This window comes from Blennius ocellaris (assembly GCF_963422515.1).
Source record: "Blennius ocellaris genome assembly, chromosome: 3".
Classification (NCBI taxonomy): Eukaryota; Metazoa; Chordata; class Actinopteri; order Blenniiformes; family Blenniidae; genus Blennius; species Blennius ocellaris.
In genome coordinates this window covers 10,328,736-10,348,966 of record NC_137652.1, presented here as the reverse complement: position 1 = coordinate 10,348,966, position 20,231 = coordinate 10,328,736, and the positions used below count along the sequence as shown (strand labels likewise).

At 39.5% G+C, this 20,231-nt stretch overlaps 2 protein-coding genes across 2 annotated transcripts; both read right to left on the bottom strand.

Annotated features, from left to right (window-relative positions):
* Positions 1 to 376: 376 nt before the first annotated feature.
* Positions 377 to 11,497, bottom strand: LOC308149366 (solute carrier family 22 member 7-like; the record flags this gene model as incomplete). The annotated part of the gene is made up of 13 exons (XM_080521077.1): positions 377 to 590; positions 672 to 780; positions 1,627 to 1,841; positions 1,944 to 2,053; positions 2,149 to 2,272; positions 2,586 to 2,754; positions 2,883 to 3,037; positions 3,705 to 3,808; positions 3,929 to 4,335; positions 9,369 to 9,407; positions 10,230 to 10,384; positions 10,918 to 11,021; positions 11,117 to 11,497. 13 exons carry the CDS (start codon positions 11,495 to 11,497, stop codon positions 377 to 379), a joined length of 2,286 nt encoding a protein of 761 aa, XP_080377203.1.
* A 733-nt stretch (positions 11,498 to 12,230) lies between these two features.
* Positions 12,231 to 20,181, bottom strand: LOC308149364 (solute carrier family 22 member 7-like; the record flags this gene model as incomplete). Its single annotated transcript, XM_080521075.1, has 10 exons — positions 12,231 to 12,261; positions 16,979 to 17,185; positions 17,276 to 17,384; positions 17,484 to 17,698; positions 18,436 to 18,545; positions 18,650 to 18,773; positions 18,857 to 19,025; positions 19,113 to 19,267; positions 19,536 to 19,639; positions 19,801 to 20,181. The coding sequence occupies 10 exons, from the start codon at positions 20,179 to 20,181 to the stop codon at positions 12,231 to 12,233; spliced, it is 1,605 nt and encodes a 534-aa protein (XP_080377201.1).
* Between the last annotated feature and the right edge of the window lie 50 nt (positions 20,182 to 20,231).

The window sequence follows — 20,231 nt, the reverse complement described above, 5'->3', positions numbered from 1 at the left end:
ACAATATGGGAAAGAAGGAACATGTGAATCTTTTGTAAATTCTGAGAAACTATCAACCTCAACATGCTTAATCTGCAACAAATCATGTGTATACAAGAATAGTAAAAGTAAATGGGGTTTCCAGTGCTTCATGGTCTCAAGGTGCTTTACACTCCGAGTCATGTCCACACCAGTGAGGATAGTTGCCATGCAAGGTGCTTACACATTAGTGTTTTCCCCTTGGAGGTAATCTCTTACACCACCTTAAGCATACAATAATGAATTGTGTTCACTCTTTCTATTGTTAATCAGGCGTTTTATTTCACAAACTGGACGGCCATCTCACAAGTTCAGAGATGCACTTCTAACAAAAACATTGTCTTGCTGCTGACCATATTTAACCCTGCTGCTGTTCAATATCTTCTATGGTCTCTGGGAGGCATTTGTTGCGCGTCTCTGGCAGCGTTCCTGCCACTATTGCCCCAAGTACAGCTGTAGAGCACAAGATGGCCTGTGGCAGCTCCTTCCAGACCTCATCCAACAAGAGGATCAATGGAGACACGGCTACACCAAACCGAGCCATGAAGGAGTTGTAGCCCATACCATTTTGCCTAAAAGACATTACAACACAGAACTGTCAGGCATGAGGCAACAGTCAAATATGAGCAACTGGTTGTGGCACGCTTTGTTACCTTACAACAGTGGGATACAGCTCAGAACTGTACAAGATCACTGTTGCAAAAGATGCTGAAGAGAAGCCCTTGCCGATGACCGCTACAACAGTTCTGGCAACAGACATACCTGAGAAGAACATTGGACGTGGTCTTTATACAGCTATACTTGCAGTACAACGTTAACACAACATATTTACATGGGAACAAGTGTATACATTTAGTCAGACAATACGGCCAATACATGTTGCTGCAACTCAAACTGAACATTGAATTGAGGGGAAAAGCCACACCTGTCTAAAACTCTGGGCACGACGGCAGTATAAAAGGCTCATGCTGGTGTTAGAATGTTGTGGGAGATATTCACTTCGCACATTGTAAGCAGAATTGTTGCTGACCGTGTCCATCGTCTATATGACAGAGGTCTGCAACCTGAGGCTTTGGAGCCACATGTGGCTCTTTAGCACACTTTTGTGGCTTCCTGCAGTTCTCACAATATTATGGAGAAAAAAGAAAAAAACAAAAAAATTTTTTTTTCCTTACTCTAATTTTGTTGCACAGCAGAAACCTTTTGAAATGATTAGAGGTGACAAATAATCAAACAAACAAATAAATGAATGAGTGAACAAATAAACTAATAAATAATCAATTTAAATAGCTTGTCAACCTAACCTACTTTTTTGAGGGGGGGTGTTCTATAATTTTACATGTTTATAAACTGTATTGTTTTTAAATTCAAAGGTCAAACAGGTTTTGCAGAAGCCAGCTCACATTGTGTGGATATCTTCTTCCTGTATATGGATAATTCCTGCCTTGTCACAAAGATCTGTTCATTTAATGTAACTCTGGGGGCAAAGGGAGGTCTGGCCTGGTATCAGTGAGATGTACTGAGTGTTAAAGCCAATCTCATTTTGAAGCTGTTATTAAATGGCAACCAAGCTTGCATGTAAATCTGTTTAGATTAATGCCTGTGTACCTTTCGGCATTATAATGTTGATTCCAAGACAGGTTCCAGCCAGTGCGAGAGCTCCAGCCTCAGTGCTCCGCCTGCCTAGCTTATCCAGTGAGTAGTAAACTGCTAGTTTGGCGGGGACCTCAATTAATGCGTAAATCAACTGTGTGAGATACAGATTGAGCCCAAAGCCGGCGATGTTAAAGCTGATGCCGTAAAACGTAGTTGCTATGCAAAACCTAGAAAAACAGACAATGGACAATGGTTAACACTGTTTTGAAATGCCACGATGAATACAAAGCAGGTAATAACATGGACTCTTTGGCAAGGAGGTTACAGACCATAATGTGCCGGTGCGCAGCGCAAGTTTCCTCATTTTAGGTGTCCGTACCAAGTCCAAGTAAGAATAGGAGCGGTCACGTTTCTCTCTCATTACAATAGTCGAAAGTTTCTACAAGAAATAAATGATCCATAGTAATACAAGTAAATGAGCTGAAGCAAACAGAATCCTACAACATAGTAATAGCTCATGTGGAATGCACCGACCTCTGTTTCAAGTATATGAACTGACTGATCTCTTCGATTCATCTTTGCACATTTCTTCAAATACACCTGAGCCTTCTCCAGCTCTCCATTGGCAATGAGCCATCTCGCTGACTCTGGCATCCATCTGCGAGTAAATATGTTTCATCGAGTTAAATTGAAAACAAATATTGTGAGAATTCAGCCTTAGTTACAGGTGTGACACAGCAGAAAGATAGAAAGGGGGGAGTGGTTGAAACACTAAAAATACTGCAAGTAAATCAAAGTTTAAACCTCAGATGAGAGTCTGAGTTTTAATCACTGATTGAATAAATAACACACAGAGATGAGAAGTGCTCCAATGGCAAATTATTGTCAGTGAAATGGGATATGCCCAAGACTCCATAGAGCATGGGACTTCTTTTGCACTAAAAAAGAGCTTGGCTTTTCAAACATCATACCTCCAAGTGATAATGGCCACGATTAAAGGTAACGTAACACCAACGATCAGCAACCGCCACTCAGTCGCAAAGTAGGCAATAGCTGGGAATATTGCGTTCCCAAAGGTCCAGGACAAGCTATCAATCACCCCCACCAGTTTCCTGTGCTCAATGTCCACCCACTCCACACCTGCAGAGAACAAACATGTCATCACTCAAAAAGAGTCAAAAACGCCAAATAAAGAAATGGTATAAAACATTATAAAATGTTCTGGAATAAAACTGGTTAAAAAAAAACCAAACAAAGCAGGAATTTACTGAGGACGGTTGAGATAATGATGATTCCTGTGATGCAAAATCCCGTGAAGAACCTCAGCACAGCGAACATTATGTAGGATGTGGAAAAAGCACTCGCGACAGCAAACAGCATTGCCGACACGTACGACACCAGCAGCAGGATTCTCCGGCCGTACCTGCAGGAAGATAAACAGTCTTCAGATCACGTTCATTGGGTGGCAGCTGTGCCAGTTATTCACTTTAAGATAAAGGACCAGTGTGTTGGTTTTATTAAACGTCAGCATTGAAGTTGCAACCGATTGGATTTATCTCTCTGAAGCCTCCTCTTCTTGAATGAGTCCACCATGACAACAAAACCTGTGACAGAAGAATGCCAGGCCCTTTCTCAGGCCAATGTTGGTCAAAATGAAGGATTCATTCAAAGCGAATAAACACATTTTTCAATTTCTATTGAGGAAGACTCAGAATCAGAGGCGTCAGATATCCAGTCGGTGGACCAACAGTGGTGCAGTTCAGCCGGCAGGATGATAATGCAAAGGGTTTAATCGTTCAACACTGTGACCCAGTGTTGAACGATTCAGGAATATTCGTACATCCTGAGAAAGAACAGCTTTGAAAAACCTGAAAAAAATAATTGATTTCAGTTCGCATTGTTCCAGACTGTATGAAACAGTCAGGCTGTTTGTATTTTTTGAAAAACGTGCCAAAACTGTGAACATTTTCAGAAAGTACTGAAAATAAAATGTGAGACGTCCAAGGTGGCGGTTTGTGGCCCCATTCATCAAAAATGACCCCTCACACTCACACTGGACCTTTCACTGATTAACTTCTGAGCTGTGATACCTGTCACTCAGACTTCCAAAGGTCATGGCTCCGAACATGACTCCGATGAAGAAGATAGTAGCCGTCGCTTTGTTTTTACTTCTTCTATCACACACCAGGTCCCACTTGTTCAAAGACACAAACAAACATGAGTTTCTCATACTAGAAGATTATCATTATTAACAGCGAGAAGTTTTCTTTTCTTTTTTTTTTTTTTATACAACAGAAATGTTTAGCAGGATTACCTGTGATGTCAGGGTGGATTTGAAGGTGGAATTGTCGTACACCCAACCGTTTTGGCACGGCACTGTGGACACGTCAGTGACGTTGGAGCTGTTAAGCAGCAGGTGATACTGAGGCTCTGGAAACATCCGGCAGGAGCTCGGAATCCCATCCTGCTCGACGGGAATACTCACAGTGATCCTCTCTGCCTGAGATAAATTTGTGAAGATAGCTCCATCATCCAGGGAGCTGATGTCGCAATGGTGAGGGGGAACAGCTGCTATAAAATTGTTTAGCATGAAATGGCAGGGCAGTGTGAAGCGGCCGATGAAGCTGATCACAATGATCATTATCTGAAACCTTCCAAATCCATTGATCTCAGCAAGAACGTTCTCAAACTTCATTGTTGCTTCCCGCAATTGGTCGTCCTCTGAGAATAAAGAAAAGACTAAATGAAATCTCGTCAAAGGCGTCTGTACACTACGAAGTAGACTTGTTTTAATGCACAGACTGTGTAATCTTTAGCAAATGATCACTTTTACAGTTAAAATTTGTGAATATTTTACATCAGTTGGCTGCTGTAATAACTTTTGACACTGGGATGTCAGACCTGTGTTACAAAGTGTCTGAAGCACTAACAGACATCCTGAAAAAAAACAACCCACCTTTGATTTTTTCAAGAACAAGAAAAGAAAAAAGAAAATTCATAAAACATGTTTTTATTCTTAATGCAGCCACTGCGACTCCGTGTGGACTCAATAGGAGAGAAGAAGGTTAAAGGGAGACTAGAAGAATGCCTGCCACTGGTTACATGTCTTTTAAACATTTTATAAGGAGTGGGTTACTTCTTTGCTCGTAAAACTCCTCCACAATAATCCAACATGTTGCATTTAGCTCACATGGAGGCAGCAGAGGGCAACTGTGGCTCAGCTGGGAGAACGGGTTCTCTTCCAACTCAAAAGTTGGTTGGGTTGATGTTCAACAACAACAACAACAACAACAACAACAACAACAACAACAACAACAACAACAACAACAACAACAATAAGAAGAAGAATTATCTGTTTAAAGCAACTAGAAATGACTGTGTTGTATTTGGTGCTATCTAAATAAAGTTGAATTGAATTGAATTGAATAATCCTTTCCTCATTTTTAAGTAAATATGAATTGTCGTTGAGCAAGACACTGAAGTTCCTTTGAGCCTGCGAAAGCAGTGGAAATGCACTTTATAGGCAAAGGTGCCTGCAGTCAAACATGTGACTGACGAGGTTGTTTGTCAGTGAAATACAGTATAAATCATTTGTCAGTGAAATACTGTATAAATCACTTCTGAAGCTCGATCTCCATTCTGATTCTTTATAGTGGAACTTAACATTTTGAATGTCGCAAGAGCAAAGCAAAGCGATTCTGCAGCCTGTGTTGTTCAAATACCTAGCAAATTTTGTATTTTGTTGAAGATTAACAACTTTTTTCATTGCATTGTCCCTTTATCTGGAATTCAACAACTGGAATTCCCCAAAAAACGTCGTATATAAGGGATTCCAGAGAAGGCTGACCTCAAAGGAGCTCAAAGACAATATGGTGAATACTTTAAAACGTATAAAAACGTATTGGAGGTAACATTAAAAAAATGCAGAAGGAATGTCTCTCTCTCTCTCTCTCTCCCTCTCTCTCTCTCTCTCTCTCTCTCTCTCTCTCTCTCTCTGTGTGTGTGTGTTTCAAAGTCTTGTATAAGCTTGTATAAACTGCTCTCGCTGTGTGTTTCTTTCTTTTACTTTTGCTTGAAATAATTATCATGAACTCTATTAATTTGTGTAAACACATGTATATGGGTATAATCAGGCAATTTCGACAGGTATATTTCTTTGTCATGTATGATGGGTGTGTACCTCTAATATGTAAATATAAAATACTTTTCTTGTTAATCTTAGCAAGTACAAATGATCAAATAGTGTGCATTGAGATTCACAACTCTCCCCATAATTTCTATGATTGTATAATACCTGGGCACACTTTGAAAATGAGATGGTGCCTTTCTCGGGTTTATTTATCCTGGTAATCACAAACTAAACAACAACAAACTAGTTAAGATTTGTTTTATTCCCCAGTGTTACTCAAGTACATCGTTATTGGAAAATAATCCCGAAGATTCCACAACGAGCATGTCGAGGACAATACAAGTCACTGAATCAGCTAAGTAAAGCTATTCATTTCACCACACATCGATATTGTATTCAAGAACGTTCATGAAAATGCAGTATTATTAAATAAAAGCTTATTGAGAGAAAGATTACATTGTGATTAAGTTTTGCACTGGAAAGCACACAGATCTGCAGTCACTGTTGGAGTCACTGAGGAGCATTTCAATGACTTTCTCGCCACCTTGAAACACCAAGCAACACACAAGCAATGTCAAACTTTATATCTACAACTGAATAATGCACTCACAAGAATTAAAAATTATTAATTCTTGTGTGCTCCCGTTATAAGTTTTTGCAATAAAATGTGATAAATGTAAATAAGCAAAATAAGCCCGTTCACCAAAATGTATGCATCTACTGCTACCGAATAGAATGTTAAATCTAGTCTCTTTCATGGTCAAGTGTTTGTACTTAATTACTCTACTAAACAATTTTTTAAAAAACATTTATTTGATTTTTTTGTTTTGTTTTGCTCCCTATATCTAAAGAGAAAAAGGTGAAGTTTCTAGTCTTTACATTCTTCCCACATTGTTTTAAACTATATGAGGACGATTTCAGACTTACAGAGAAAAGAGTCAAAGTAGCTGACGGTCACACGTCTTCATCCTGACGGTACGCAAGTTGAGGACAAGTGAGTCACATTAATAATGATTGAACACTTCCTGTTTCTACTTCCAAAACAAAAGTCTTTCCAGAACAAAAGCCTATTAGAAATCCTACCTTGGCCAGTTTACCCCCCCAAACAAAAACAAACAACACACACAAAAAAGATGACTTTGCAGACTGTAGTTGAGTAGATTTCACAGTCTGTATTTTCTTAGCTTTTCCACTCTGAAGGGCAGTTAAATCTCTACTTATTCCAAAGTATTTGTTTTTTTTATATTTCTTATAGATCAGTGGTAATTGTACATTAGTAAAGACTGCAAATGCTTTTTTTGAACTTTGACAATATGTGTCTCTTCACTGAAGCACACGTCGACAAAAACCTTCACAGGGGAGGTTTTTCATCAGATGTGTAGATTGATCACCGACTGAAACACAAGACACGTTATATTCTCATTACTTTAGTATATAATTTCCAGTTTGAATGTTTCAAAGCAGTGCAGATTGACATCCAGTACCTTGTTTGCTCCACGTCATCAATAGAATCTGGTAAACGAATCTTTTTTGTCTCAGGAAGAAAAGAGGCTGCTACCCCCCCAAAAATAGCAATGAGGCAGAACACCATGTTTGGTAGATGGACCCAGACTTCTTCAAGAAGCAGGATCAGAGGGCAAATGGACACACCTACACGTCCAAAGCAGGAGCAGTAACCCAGTCCATTTTGCCTGTAATAAAAAATATATATCACACACAAACTCGTTCAGTCCCTCTGCAATGGTAAATGCTCTGGTCCATCAGGATCAGGACCTCATGCCACCACAACAGTTTTTTCCTCGCTGCAGTCAGATTTTAGAACAGTGGCCCAACTCCCCCCAGTTGACAGCCCTCCACCCACAAACACACAATATTATGAGTCCCTTTTCATTTGAGTGCACATATTCCTATTCATGTACCTCCTTATTGTGTTTTGCACTTCACACCAAAATAGATCCCTGGTACTGTGGAAATGTACATTTGTGTAGTACCCTGGCAATAACATCTGGATATTGTCAGAGCGTTTGTGAAGCCTCTGTTCATCCATCCATCGGAGCGCACGCACGCACGCACGCACGCACGCACGCACGCACGCACGCACACACACACACACACACACACACACACACACACACACACACACACACACCTAGGGGCAATTTAATGTCACCAATTAACCTGTCTGTTCATATCAAATATCTATCCCGGTGTCTCCTGGATTAAACTGTGGAAGGAAAAAAAAATGTAATTCTTTTTACTGACCTGAGTACTGTGGGGTACAGTTCAGATGTGTACAAATATAACAATGTGAAAGCTGCCTCACTGAACAGCTTGCCCAAACCCCCCACAGCTGTCCGAAGGCTCACGTTATCTTAAGGGAGAAAATGAAAATGTTTTCAAGGTTGTTTGACCTTCTCTTTGTATGTAATGTAATATTTTGATAAAACCCACAGTAATTTATTTACCTCTGGGGATAAACATAGAGGAGCAAAGACACAACCCAGTCAGAATGAGCATTCCAACCTGAATATGTCTTCGGCCAATTTTGTCCACAGTAAAAAATATGATTGCTTTTGCTGGAATTTCTATCGCACCAAAGATGAACTGTGTGAGATATATGTTCACACCAAATCCAAGGACATTCAAGCTGATGCCGTAATACGTAGAGGCCACTGCAAACCTAGAATCAAGAGCAGAGTAGAGTATTGTGTTATTGGGCAGTGTCTGCCATTAAAATGAATGCAACATCTGAAACTTGCCTCAGGACTGGTGACAAATGTGTTTAAGTTTACAGTATAGTCCAATGGTCAGATGTTTTGTTCCTGAATAATATTATACGGAGATCTCCCACTAACTCTGTGTGTGCGTGCGTGTGTGTGTGTGTGTGTGTGTGTGTGTGTGTGTGTGTGTGTGTGTGTGTGTGTGTGTGTGTGTGTTCAAAGTCCTGTATAAACTTGTATAAACTGCTCGCGCTGTTCATTGACAGAACAGACTGTTATTTTAAAGTCTGCTGTTGTTTTACCTCAGTTTTGTTTCGGAATAAATAAATAACAATCAATGCATTTACCAAACAATTCCTGTAATTAGAGCCAGTCTTCTCAAATTGGGGGTCCGCACAAGGTCAACGTAGGAATATTTTTTGTTTTCACTTTCAACAAGTATTATTTTGGACAGGTCCTGCAGGAAACGTAAAATAAAGAGACATGCAATGATGTCTGCATTGGATGAAGCTCAACCTAGAATCTACTGAAGAATGTCAAAAGTTGTACCTGAGGACTGATTTGAGCCATGATCTCTTGCCTTTTGTTGACCTGTGCACACTTGCTCAGGTACTTATGAGCCAATGTGAAGTTGCCTTTACTTATCAGCCATCTGGCAGACTCGGGGAGAAACCTGCAAATCCATAGGCTAAAGTGAATATTTCACAGACGCAAATAAAACGATGAGAAGGAATCTACTCAGAATTTTGAAAGTAGGTTTTGAATTTTTCCTCACAGCCAGCAGATTATGCCGACTAACAGCGGGGAAGTTACAGCTACAGTCAGATGTCTCCAGTCAGTCAGAAAATAGGCTACGAGAGGTATCACAGCTGTGAAAATACTCCAGTCCAGGCTCAATAAAATACCAGCTGCAGTGCGATGCTTGATGTCAACCCACTCAATACCTGTAATGAGGAATTGCATTTTATTAGAGTGTGCTGAAGACAACATATATGAATTTAAGTTGAATTTGTTGAAGGTAAAATTGTGGGCAAATTCTGACTAACTACACAGAAAAAAACCAACAACAAAAAAACAATCATTTGATGCCATAGTTACAGTTGGAAATCTTCTGATGTCTATCTGAGAGGCAGCTTAATATTTTTGTAAATAGAAGTAGACAGCTTCTTGGCTTAGGCCCATTCTTGTTTCTTTGAGAAGTATTTTTCAAGCAAGACTGGCCCCATGCAGGGACAAGAGGTCAGTTGGGAACAGTCTGCTGTTGTTTTGCCTGAGTGAGCTTTTCAGTTTCCTAATTACACAAGCTCAGAGATGAAAGTGTTCTGAGGACAGATGGCACACATTAATTCCTTCCCAGGAGCTGAGGCTCTGCACTCTGTTTTATTGTTCCATATTGTTTTAAGGATACAGGTGCAAGTAAAACATAAAGATATCACTCATAACGTCCATCCTTAGTGGCATTCATGCTATGAGGTGAGTGTCAACCACAGAAGTCCCATTAGGAGTTGGATACAGCTAAAAGAAAAATGCATCCAGAAAAAGCTGCTACCTCCAAAAAAAACAAAAAAAACCCAAAAGGTGCTGGAACATGATGTGTCTGCACTTATCTATACCTGCCTCGATCCAGTGCTATTTTTTGAAAGGAATTTCTTTCTTTCTTTTTCATCAGGAGGAGACATCATGTGATGATCTCATTTTAGACCAATGCTTTATCCTCATATCGAACTACTTCATGAATACACGTTGAACCATAGGAGACGACTCACAAATGACATAGGAGATTATACTTATTCCAGAAATTCCAACTCCAGTAAAAAACCTCATGGCCGCAAACACAATGAAATTATGAGAGAAAGCACTTATAAATCCAAAGATGAGCGTGGTGATGTAGGACACCAGCAGGGATCTTTTCCTGCCAAACCTGTAAAAAGAATAAAAACAACAAAACATGTATGTCACGTTTCACGAAACAAAGTGAAAATGATCCTAATGAGGTAAACAAATATACGAGCAAATGTCATGTAATGTCAATAAATAGTTTACTGAGCTATTACCTTCAAATAATGACCAGCAAGAAGATGAGACATAAGAATGAGAAAAGTCATGGCGCGTCAGCAGGAACTCGCTTCATTTATTCAGTTAACATTTTGTTCTTTGTTTGTTGTTGTTGATCCAAGACTGACTGTGGGGATATTCATTCTCAAACAAGAAGTATGGGAGTCACTATATTTCGATTAAACTGGACATTTATAGAAAACTGTCAACCACAAAGTAATTTTGAGAGCGCTTCACCTTGAAAAGGGGTGCTCTTGTTCTAACTCTGTAAAGGGCTTAACTTGATATTTTCCAGTCTCTATAAGCTATTGATGTAATGCAGCCATGACAAATAGGCTTCTAGGATGGCAAAATACCCAGTTGCAAGTGAACATGATGTAAGAAGTGAAGACATATTACCTGTCACTAAGATAACCAGATATCACTGCTCCAATCATGACACCAATAAAGAAGATTGTGACCATGGCTCTGTTCATTCTCTTGTTATCACAAACTAGGTCCCACTATAATGGAAATACAGATAATACAACAAGTGAGCAGAGAATCAAATCATCAATTTAGAACTGGTATTAAAGTTTATTTTAAATATGATACTCACCTCTGTCGCTAAAGTAGACTTAAAGGTGCTGTTGTCAAACATCCATCCATTCTTACACAACACTGTGGGCAATGCCTCAGTTAAACTGGAGTTCAGCAGCAGTTGATACTGAGGCTCTGCAAACATTTCACAAGCATTTGGAGATCCATCTTGTTGGAGAGGAATGCTAACAACCAGCCTGTCAGCTTCAGATATATTGTCAAAAACTCCTCGATCATCCAAAGAGTCCAGTTTGCAGTGGTGAGATGGAACAGCAGTGAGGAAAATATTCAGCAGGAAGTGAAATGGCAAAGCCACCCGACCAAACAACAACAAAAACATTGTCGTAAACTGAAATCTCCCAAAGCCATTGATCTCTGCAATCACATTTTCAAACTTCATCTTGGAAAAATAACCTCAAGTATAACAGAGTGTGCCAAATGTGTGCCCGAAACTGAATCAAAGCCTTTTTCCGTCAGTAATGTTGTTGGTTGACGTTTAGCTCATGTATAAGAGTGTATGAATGGGTAAGCCGGATGACACTCGCTCAACTATTTAACTGGAATTATAGGTGGCCTCAATTACACAGAGACAGTGTCTGACCATGACGTAAAAGGAAAGACTGCACCCGCCATTTTATCTTTCTCAAAAGCCGTTGGTGCACACACCACGAGCTGCAGTGAAACGCGATGTAGAAGATGGGTTAATGAATGCTATAAGTTGAAGTTTGTTTGTGAGGTTGCCTGTGAATGTAATAATGCTACTTTATTCACTCGATGGCTTCGATGTAGGCATTCTACGATGACATCCTTAATTGTCATCAAAGGTGTCTACAAATGGAGATGAACCCCATGAGCCTCCAGCTCTATAAGCAGAGACTGAAATATCAGGCTCTCGTCACTAGCTAGTTACGAGTCAACAAAGTTCAGTTCAATTCAATTCAATTCAATTCAATTCAATTCAATTCAATTCAATTCAATTCAATTCAATTCAATTCAATTCAATGTGTTAAACTATTCAGGCTTGAGCAGGGTAGGGCAGAGACAGAGAGCCACAAGCAATAATCAGATTGTCATAACAAGCAGATTAACATGAATCCACTTCATGCAGACAGGATTGAGACACTAAAGTGAGATTACAAAGCTCCGGTGCCACTGTTGGAGAGTCTGCACACAGAAAGAACGCCAAAAAAAACACAGGCTGGAGGAGAGATAACCCTCTGAAGGCAAATGGTAAATAGATTTATACTTATATGACACAGTCTGTCACCTGAGCGTTCTCAGCATGGTTTACATTACATCATCAGTCGAATTCATAGATTTGCCAGTGGGTGGACAGAAATCACCAAGAAGAAGAATATGGGACTGGTGACATCTCTTGTCGAATGTAGGTGAGCCACCATTTTATAAAGGGAGTCCCCTGCTTTACCTATAAAAAACACCATGTTAATAATTACCACTCCTGCTCAGAGTTTCCCTGGTTGTAAAGGATGAAGTATAATTTGTCTGATTGGCTGTCTGCAGTCCACCTTCTTGGCACTGGCTGGACTGTGAAGGTATTTGGAGAAAAACTGAAGCATAATAAAAGGAAATTATGGCAGACAATCTTTTTTTTTTTTTTTTTGTCTGCAAAAGAACTAAATCACTCCAGTATATCATTGTTTTCCCGGGCTCAAACAGAACAGGCCAAGCTCCACAGAAATATCGGAAGGTGCATCTTATTCCCTCAACAAAGGATGACATGGCTTCTTCAGTGGTTGTGACTTGTCGACAAGGTTTGAAAAAAGGAGCAATTTGGAACGACAAACATGTCAGCTAAACATGTATTTGATGTTACTGTGATGGGAGGGAGCCACAGCTGCGGGAACTTTGAGGTTATTCAATGAAATGCCAACTAGAACACTGTCCGGATCTGAAATATCATAAAGCCCTGACCTCTGTCACACTTAATCTTGGAAAAATTAATACAAAATATTCCAATGTTTCTCTAAACGTGTGCTGCAAATTGTTCTCTTTCTATAAGATGCTGTTAGTTAATATTGAGCTAATGTGTGACAGAGTGTGTGAATAAATAGAATGAAAAAAATAAATAAATTAAGCAGTGCAACACCAGACCATGAAATAATTAATGAAATAGTAAAATAATTACATAGGTTTTTTACATCAAATTAATTGGTATTTTAATGAATTAATGACACATTCAATGACACATTTAATCATGTATGTATGTATAATCATATATATATATATATTTAGTCCTCCATACTTAAGGCCTGCAAACTGCTCTGTATGAAAAACAGGCCTCAGAAACATTTAAACTATGGAAGTGAATGTGGCTCAAAAATCAGTTTGTAATGTATTAACAGAAATACTTTTTAATTTTCAAATTAAACTGCATTTTTGACCTATAAATAAAAATTAATGATCAATCATCTAAACTGCATTTTAATTTTCTTCTTCAAGGCTGCTTATTCTGTGACTTAATTAAAATGAAAAGTAAATGACGATTAAGTTTTCATTTTCAAAAGACACACTCCAGCAAATAGAGATCAAAATTAATTTTGAAATGTCAAGTTTGAAGATTAAAATGCATTAGTAGAAAGGCTTTTTCATTTCAAGTTTCTGGCTGAATTATCTGACACGAAAATTTAATAAATAATAATTAATTCAAACTGCATTTTCATTTCCTTATTGGGGTTGCACATTTTATGGCAGAGCTCAAAAGAACAATTAAAGAGGGAAATGCTTTTTCATTTTCATGTCCGCCCAACAAAAAAGGATCACAATTCAATTCGACTTAGCAGGTACGTCCGGAATGTCCCTCCTAACTCCTTATCTATCAACCTTCACATGACCCCGGAAGTGTTTTGTGTAGCGGCCATGATAAGGACTGGCTGAATTCTCAATAAACAAAGAAAAAGAGGCTCCTTGCTTCCTTTAGAGCCTCCTTTAGCATAGAATCGCACTGATGCATCCTTTAGCAAAAGAGGTGAGCTCATGCTGCCCCACAATTCCTTGTGGTGACAACATTTAAAAGGATCCGCTCAGCCGAGTGTTTACAGAAAATCACTATGTCGGAAAAAGGAGCAGATCATGTAAGTTACCAAAGCAATAATCTGCATTGAACAACTTTAAATCATCTAAAACCCAAAGGTGCTTTAAATAGTCCATTGTGGGAAACTTGTAGTTCTTTCCCCCACCACAGGAGACGTCACTAACTTACGCCACCGTCGCATTATTATGACGTCACTAATTGAAAGTGCAGTCCGACTGCCGCACCAACGTGATCCCCTTTAACTAACTCCTTTAGGAAGCCTTCTAACACCTTTCCTTTTATGGACTTTCCGTAAAGTCCATAGATAAGGAGTTAGGAGGGACATTTCGGACGTACCCAGCATTTCCAAGCAGCGCGGGAGAGGGACGTCAGAGGCCGCTTTCCTTCGTCTGATTGTTTTGCGCTTCTAATACACCAGGGGGCGCTGTGCATATTTGAACTTGAACAAGAGAAGAGACATGAGGGGCAAAGAAGCTCCTTAAATGTTGCTGATTTAGTAAAATGTCTAGTCATTCAATGTTACAGAATGACTAGAATCAGTTAATTAAAAAGACGTGTTCACCAAGTCGTTCAATGCTTGAGCCCCGACTGTGAACCTGACTGAAATGTAATAGCTGTGGCGTTTGTGTGAAAGCTGCCCACTCACTGCCAATAAGTGATAGAAAGATGAGACTTTATTGCACCTGTTCTCTTTTGACGTTCAGCTTATGAAATACATCAGTTAGTTCAGCTATTACATTTCTGTTTGCAGTGGTTAATCAGTGTCAGTTCTTTAAAAGTAATCCCGCTGTACACTTTTAAAAAACTGTGGTTCCTCTCGGTTGCGTACATGGCTCTTTGGGGTGTGTGGGCAAAGCAGTTCTTTAGATGTTACTGAAACACTACAATCCGTCCTTTTGAAAACATTCATTCAAAAGATTCCTTCACTGAATCGTTCAGTGCTTGTCGGGATGAGCCCTGACTGTAACAGTACCACGACCACAATATCACAGTGCATCAAGTCACGTCCTTTATTTGTCACAGACAACTATATGTGAAATGTTTTCAGTGATCCATTCCATGAACATACTTGTGTAATATGTTGAGTGAATGGATCACAGTGCCACTGAACATTCAGTGAACGGATCACTGAACATGCACCGTCCCCTCGCAATGAGAGCATCTGACAGTCTCAGGCACGTGTTTTTTTCAATTGGCTTTCATTCAAACCAAGGAAAGGTACTGAGATGAAGAAAAAAAATCTTCGATTGCTGATTACTATCAGAGAATGTATTTAATGTATTGTAATTTAAAAAACAATGATTCTTGAATTAAAAATGGCTGAAAGACAACAAGTTATACATTGTAGGTTACGTAATGTGCACTTTCTGTGTCAAATGAAATGTGTATGCAAGTAAATGTTAGGCTGGTATATATGTTTGTGACACTGAAATGAGAACCAGGAATAATAAATGTTGGAAATATTGATTACAGTGGCAATGAAAGCAATCAATAAGAAAATACAAATAAAATAAATATGGACTAACCTACAACTGTGGTGCGAAAACAAATGGCATGAAATCAAGAGCAAAATAATGAGATCAAAATGATTCAAATTTTCACATTTAAACATATCTCGAAGGAAATATCAACACACAAGCAATGTGTTGTTGCTTTTGCAAATTGGCAAAGTAAAAGTTATTTCCTTCTGAGATCTTTGATATACCCAATCTGTCCTTTGCTGCTGATGCGTTTGTCCTGCACGGGTGAGTCTCAGTACTGGACAGCCAAATGTTTCAAGTTTGTTAATCTGGAAACTCAGTCTGTTAGTACCATGGGGAGGTGTGTGATCATGTGGCTTGACTCTTGACTACATTAGTCATTAGCTTGGAGAAAAGAGTCCCTATGTGTATCGCTGAGAAGAAATGAATGCTGGTCCGTACACTGGGCCCAGGCTTAAATCTCTACCCGCAATCTGTCTGCCTATCTTTTTCTTTCCTTCTCTGCTCAAATCCAATCCAGAATTGAACAAAGCTGCCACCTCTGCGCCTGGTTTTGCAAAGATGTGTTCTTGTTAAAAGGGGGTTTTTCTTTTCCACTGTCACTTATGCTTTCTTGAGTGGAATTGCTGGGTTTTTCTCTGTAACAATGCCTTGACATGACTGGGTTATAATTGCAAATTAAACTGACCAAATTGAAACACGCTGGTTAGTTGCTTCTGTCATCTCAGCGTAGATCCTGAACTCCACTGGTCTTGCCACATAGACTTGTTCTATTTATGAGGAGTAAAATATCGTCTCCTTTCTCTGAATGAAGTGGAGTACGGATGCAGACTGTTATACAAGCCTTTATTCTGATTACATGCATCAAAGTTTTCATTGAGTTGTGAGCATTTCAGCCTGAGACATCTCATTTTAATAAACACAAAACAAAACAAAACCCCAAACTATATGGATCATGTGGATTCTTTTGTACATTCACCAAAAACTATTTATTTGGATTTTTATCACCTCTTTGGAAAGATTTCTAATGTATTATAGAAGTGATGTCACAATAATCAGACATTATTTTTATTCAATGTCGTTTCTCCCTTCTGCATGTTGTTTCCTGTAATAAAAAGAACACCGAGTTAGTCAAAAACAAAAAAAACATCAAAGGATAAAGAAAACAATGTTCATTTTTGAGAAATGAATGACAAAGACAAATTAAAAGGCTCCATGTGGTACAACTTGAATAATTACTTAGAACTGTGATATTTGTAGGCCTGACTGAATAACTATTGCGCTGCTATGTTCTGTGAATGGCTGTTCTGTGAATGGCTGAAAGTGAAATATTATATTTACACAATACCTTGGCTTCTCAATATCTTCAATTAAGTCTGGAAGTCTGGCGTTTAATGTTTCAGGCAGCAACGATGCCACTAATCCAGATACAGTTGCCATTACGCAATAACTGATTGGTGGCAGAAGATGCCACGTGTCCTCCAATAGCATGATGAGAGGGGAAACCGAAACGCCCAGGCGCGCTATGAACGAAGTGTAGCCCAAACCGTTCTGCCTGAAAGACCCAAGCACATTGATCAATATGCTGCTGATAAGATTGAGAGTATCTGAGGTCAGACCACCTGGAAGAGTGTTATTGACTGACCGTACAACTGTAGGATAGAGTTCAGTGGTGTAGAGGAAGAAGATTGTGAATGAGGCCTCGGACAAGGCCTTTCCAAGAATGGCCACAATAGTACGTATGACACACATGTCTGAAAGAAATTATAGAGTTCATGGGACAAATTTTAAATCAAACGTCTAAAAATCCCTTTCAAATGCCATGATTTGATTCAACAGAAATATAGAAGAACCTTTTGAGATAAGCATGTTGATAGAGAGACAAACACTAGTTGACAGCAACGTTCCCATTTCACCAGGTCTTCTCCCAATTTTCTCCAGGACGAAATACACGCCGATCTTCATTGGAATTTCAATGGAGGAGAATATAAATTGTGTAAGGTAAGGGCTCACCCCAAAGCCGCTGATATTCAGGCTTATGCCATAATATGTAAATGCAACACCAAACCTAGAAAACAGACAGAAAGAACATGAAAATCCCTAATCCTGATGTACCAGTTTAAACAAGCTACAGATTTCCAATAAAACATGTAACTAATTACAATTTAATAAGTGATTGTGCTTATGTTCATCAATATTTTTCCAATCAAAAATCATATTGCTTACTATACCATTCCACATTCTACTGATGACTGTCAACATTTCAAAGAATTTTTCTTTGGAGGTGTTGTGTAACGCTTCTTTACTGTGTACTGATGTTAGTGTAGGCGATAGGTAGCTGATCATTTGCTCAGCTTGATTTTTATTCCCCCCTTGTCCTGTTCAGCAGCTTGAGCAGACAATATGATGTGATTGAGAGTCTTCTGAGGTCCGAACAATTTTTGCTCTTGCAACAGGAAGAGACTAAGAGTCTCCCAATTTTGCTGCCCTTATTAGAAGTTGGCATGGCTGCTGTACACGACCGGGGGGCAACGCTCAAAGAGAGAAGAGAGAAGATTAAGAGGAGAGAAAGAGAGAGAGAGAGAGAGAGAGGGGGGGGGTGTTGGGGGGTGGGTGGGGGACAACATACAATACCCTTGTTAGTGCTACATATATTATTTACAGTTATCACACTGATCCAAATATTTTCCAACTGAGATTAAACCAACCTGAGCAGCTCCATCTAGACAGTAACATGGTTTTCTAGATTAATTAATAATGCACTAGTATACCGCTCATGAGGCTTGAACTGATGCAAAAGCTTACCACACAATTCCTGAGCATATTGAAAGTTTTCTCATTTTTGGTGTTCTGAACAGGTCGACAAAGGTGTACTCCTTTTCTGCAGTTTCAGTCTCAGCAGATTCCAGCAATGTCTGTGAGAAAGCAAAACAGGCAGAGTCACACTATCTATTTACAGACCCATAGAACAGCAGGAATATGTGTTAACCCAAGAACAAATTGTGTTGAGACATTATACCGTTGGTGTGATGGAGGCCATATACTTGGTCTTGTTGTTTATCTCGGCACATCTCTTTATGTAATGGTGAGCCTCATCCATCTTCCCTTTCGCCATAAGCCAACGGGCCGACTCTGGAAGCCACCTTTAGTGAAAAGAATTTGGCCAGGTTGAGCTGAGTTTGAGCCAGCTAAAAGTTGCAAAAAGTAAAATGTTTAATGCTGATACCTCCAAGTCATAACAGAAAGAACCAAGGGTGAGGTCACTGCCAATATGAGCGTCCTCCACTCTCTCACATAATATGCAATTCCGACAAGGACGAAGCTCCCAAGAGTCCAGTCCATACTTATGATCACCCCAGAGAAAGTCCTGTTTTGAATTCCAAACCACTCAACATCTGCAGAAATGACAGGACATTTGACATGCGACATGGAAGAGTTTAGAAAATATGATGTAAATATATTGGAGGGCCATTGATTCTTACTTAAAGCAATCGATATGATGCTTATTCCTGCAATTGACATCCCGGTTAAAAACCTCATGACCATGAACATCACATACGACGTGGAGAACGCACTCAGCATAGCAAACGTCAAGGTTGTTAGATAAGAAACCAGCAGAATCCGCCGTCGCCCAAACCTGCCCATAGAAAGAATGAGCTGCAAGTAATTATTTTCACTATGACTTTAGGTTCAATATTCAGCATGCATGTGTATATTTCATGTTCATGCTCCTACTTCATTCATTTAGTTTTTCAGCATGTGCCAAGTGAAAGTTTTGACAAATCCTTTGTGCAAACTGTTAAAACACTGAAAGCACCGACTTTTCTGAGCATTTGGATCGTATCTCGGAGAACAGTGTGGGCCGTGTTTGGAATAGTGGATATATTTTTGTCGGACAGCCTCACCTGTCACTGAGGAATCCAAAAAGAGGGGCTCCCATCATTACACCAACAAAGAAAATTGTGGCTGTTGCCTTGTTCAAGCCCTTTCTGCTGCACACCAGATCCCACTGCGCATAAGTACACAATTGAATGAGAGTTCATTTCTGGTAAGTTTAAATTTGGGCACTAATATAATATCAATAAAATATGACTCATTCTTTCACAAGAAACATCAGTTTCTATTTATTTTTATCAGTGCCATTTTACATAAACGCTTGATGTATCTCACCTCGGTTACCAGAGTAGATTTGAACATGCTGTTGTCGTACACCCATCCGTTTTGACACTCCACAGTGGACGCACCCTCACTGCTGTTTGAGTCTGACAGATACTGATACTGCGGGCTTGAAAATGCCACACAGGAGCTGGGAGTCCCATCCTGCTCTGCTGGAATACTTACAACGAGTTTCTGATGTGCAGTTAAATTCCCAAACACATATCCATCATCCAGAGAACTGATGTCACAGTGGTGTCTGGGAACCGCTGCCATGAAGTTATTCAGCAGAAAGTGGCATGGCAGAGTAGCTCGAGACAAGACCTGAATCAGGACCAGCATCATTTGGAATTTCCCAAATCCATTAATTTCTGTAAGTAGGCTGTCGAATTTCATTTTGCTGTGACTCTCAAGCCAACGGGATACAGAATGACACCCGAATGATG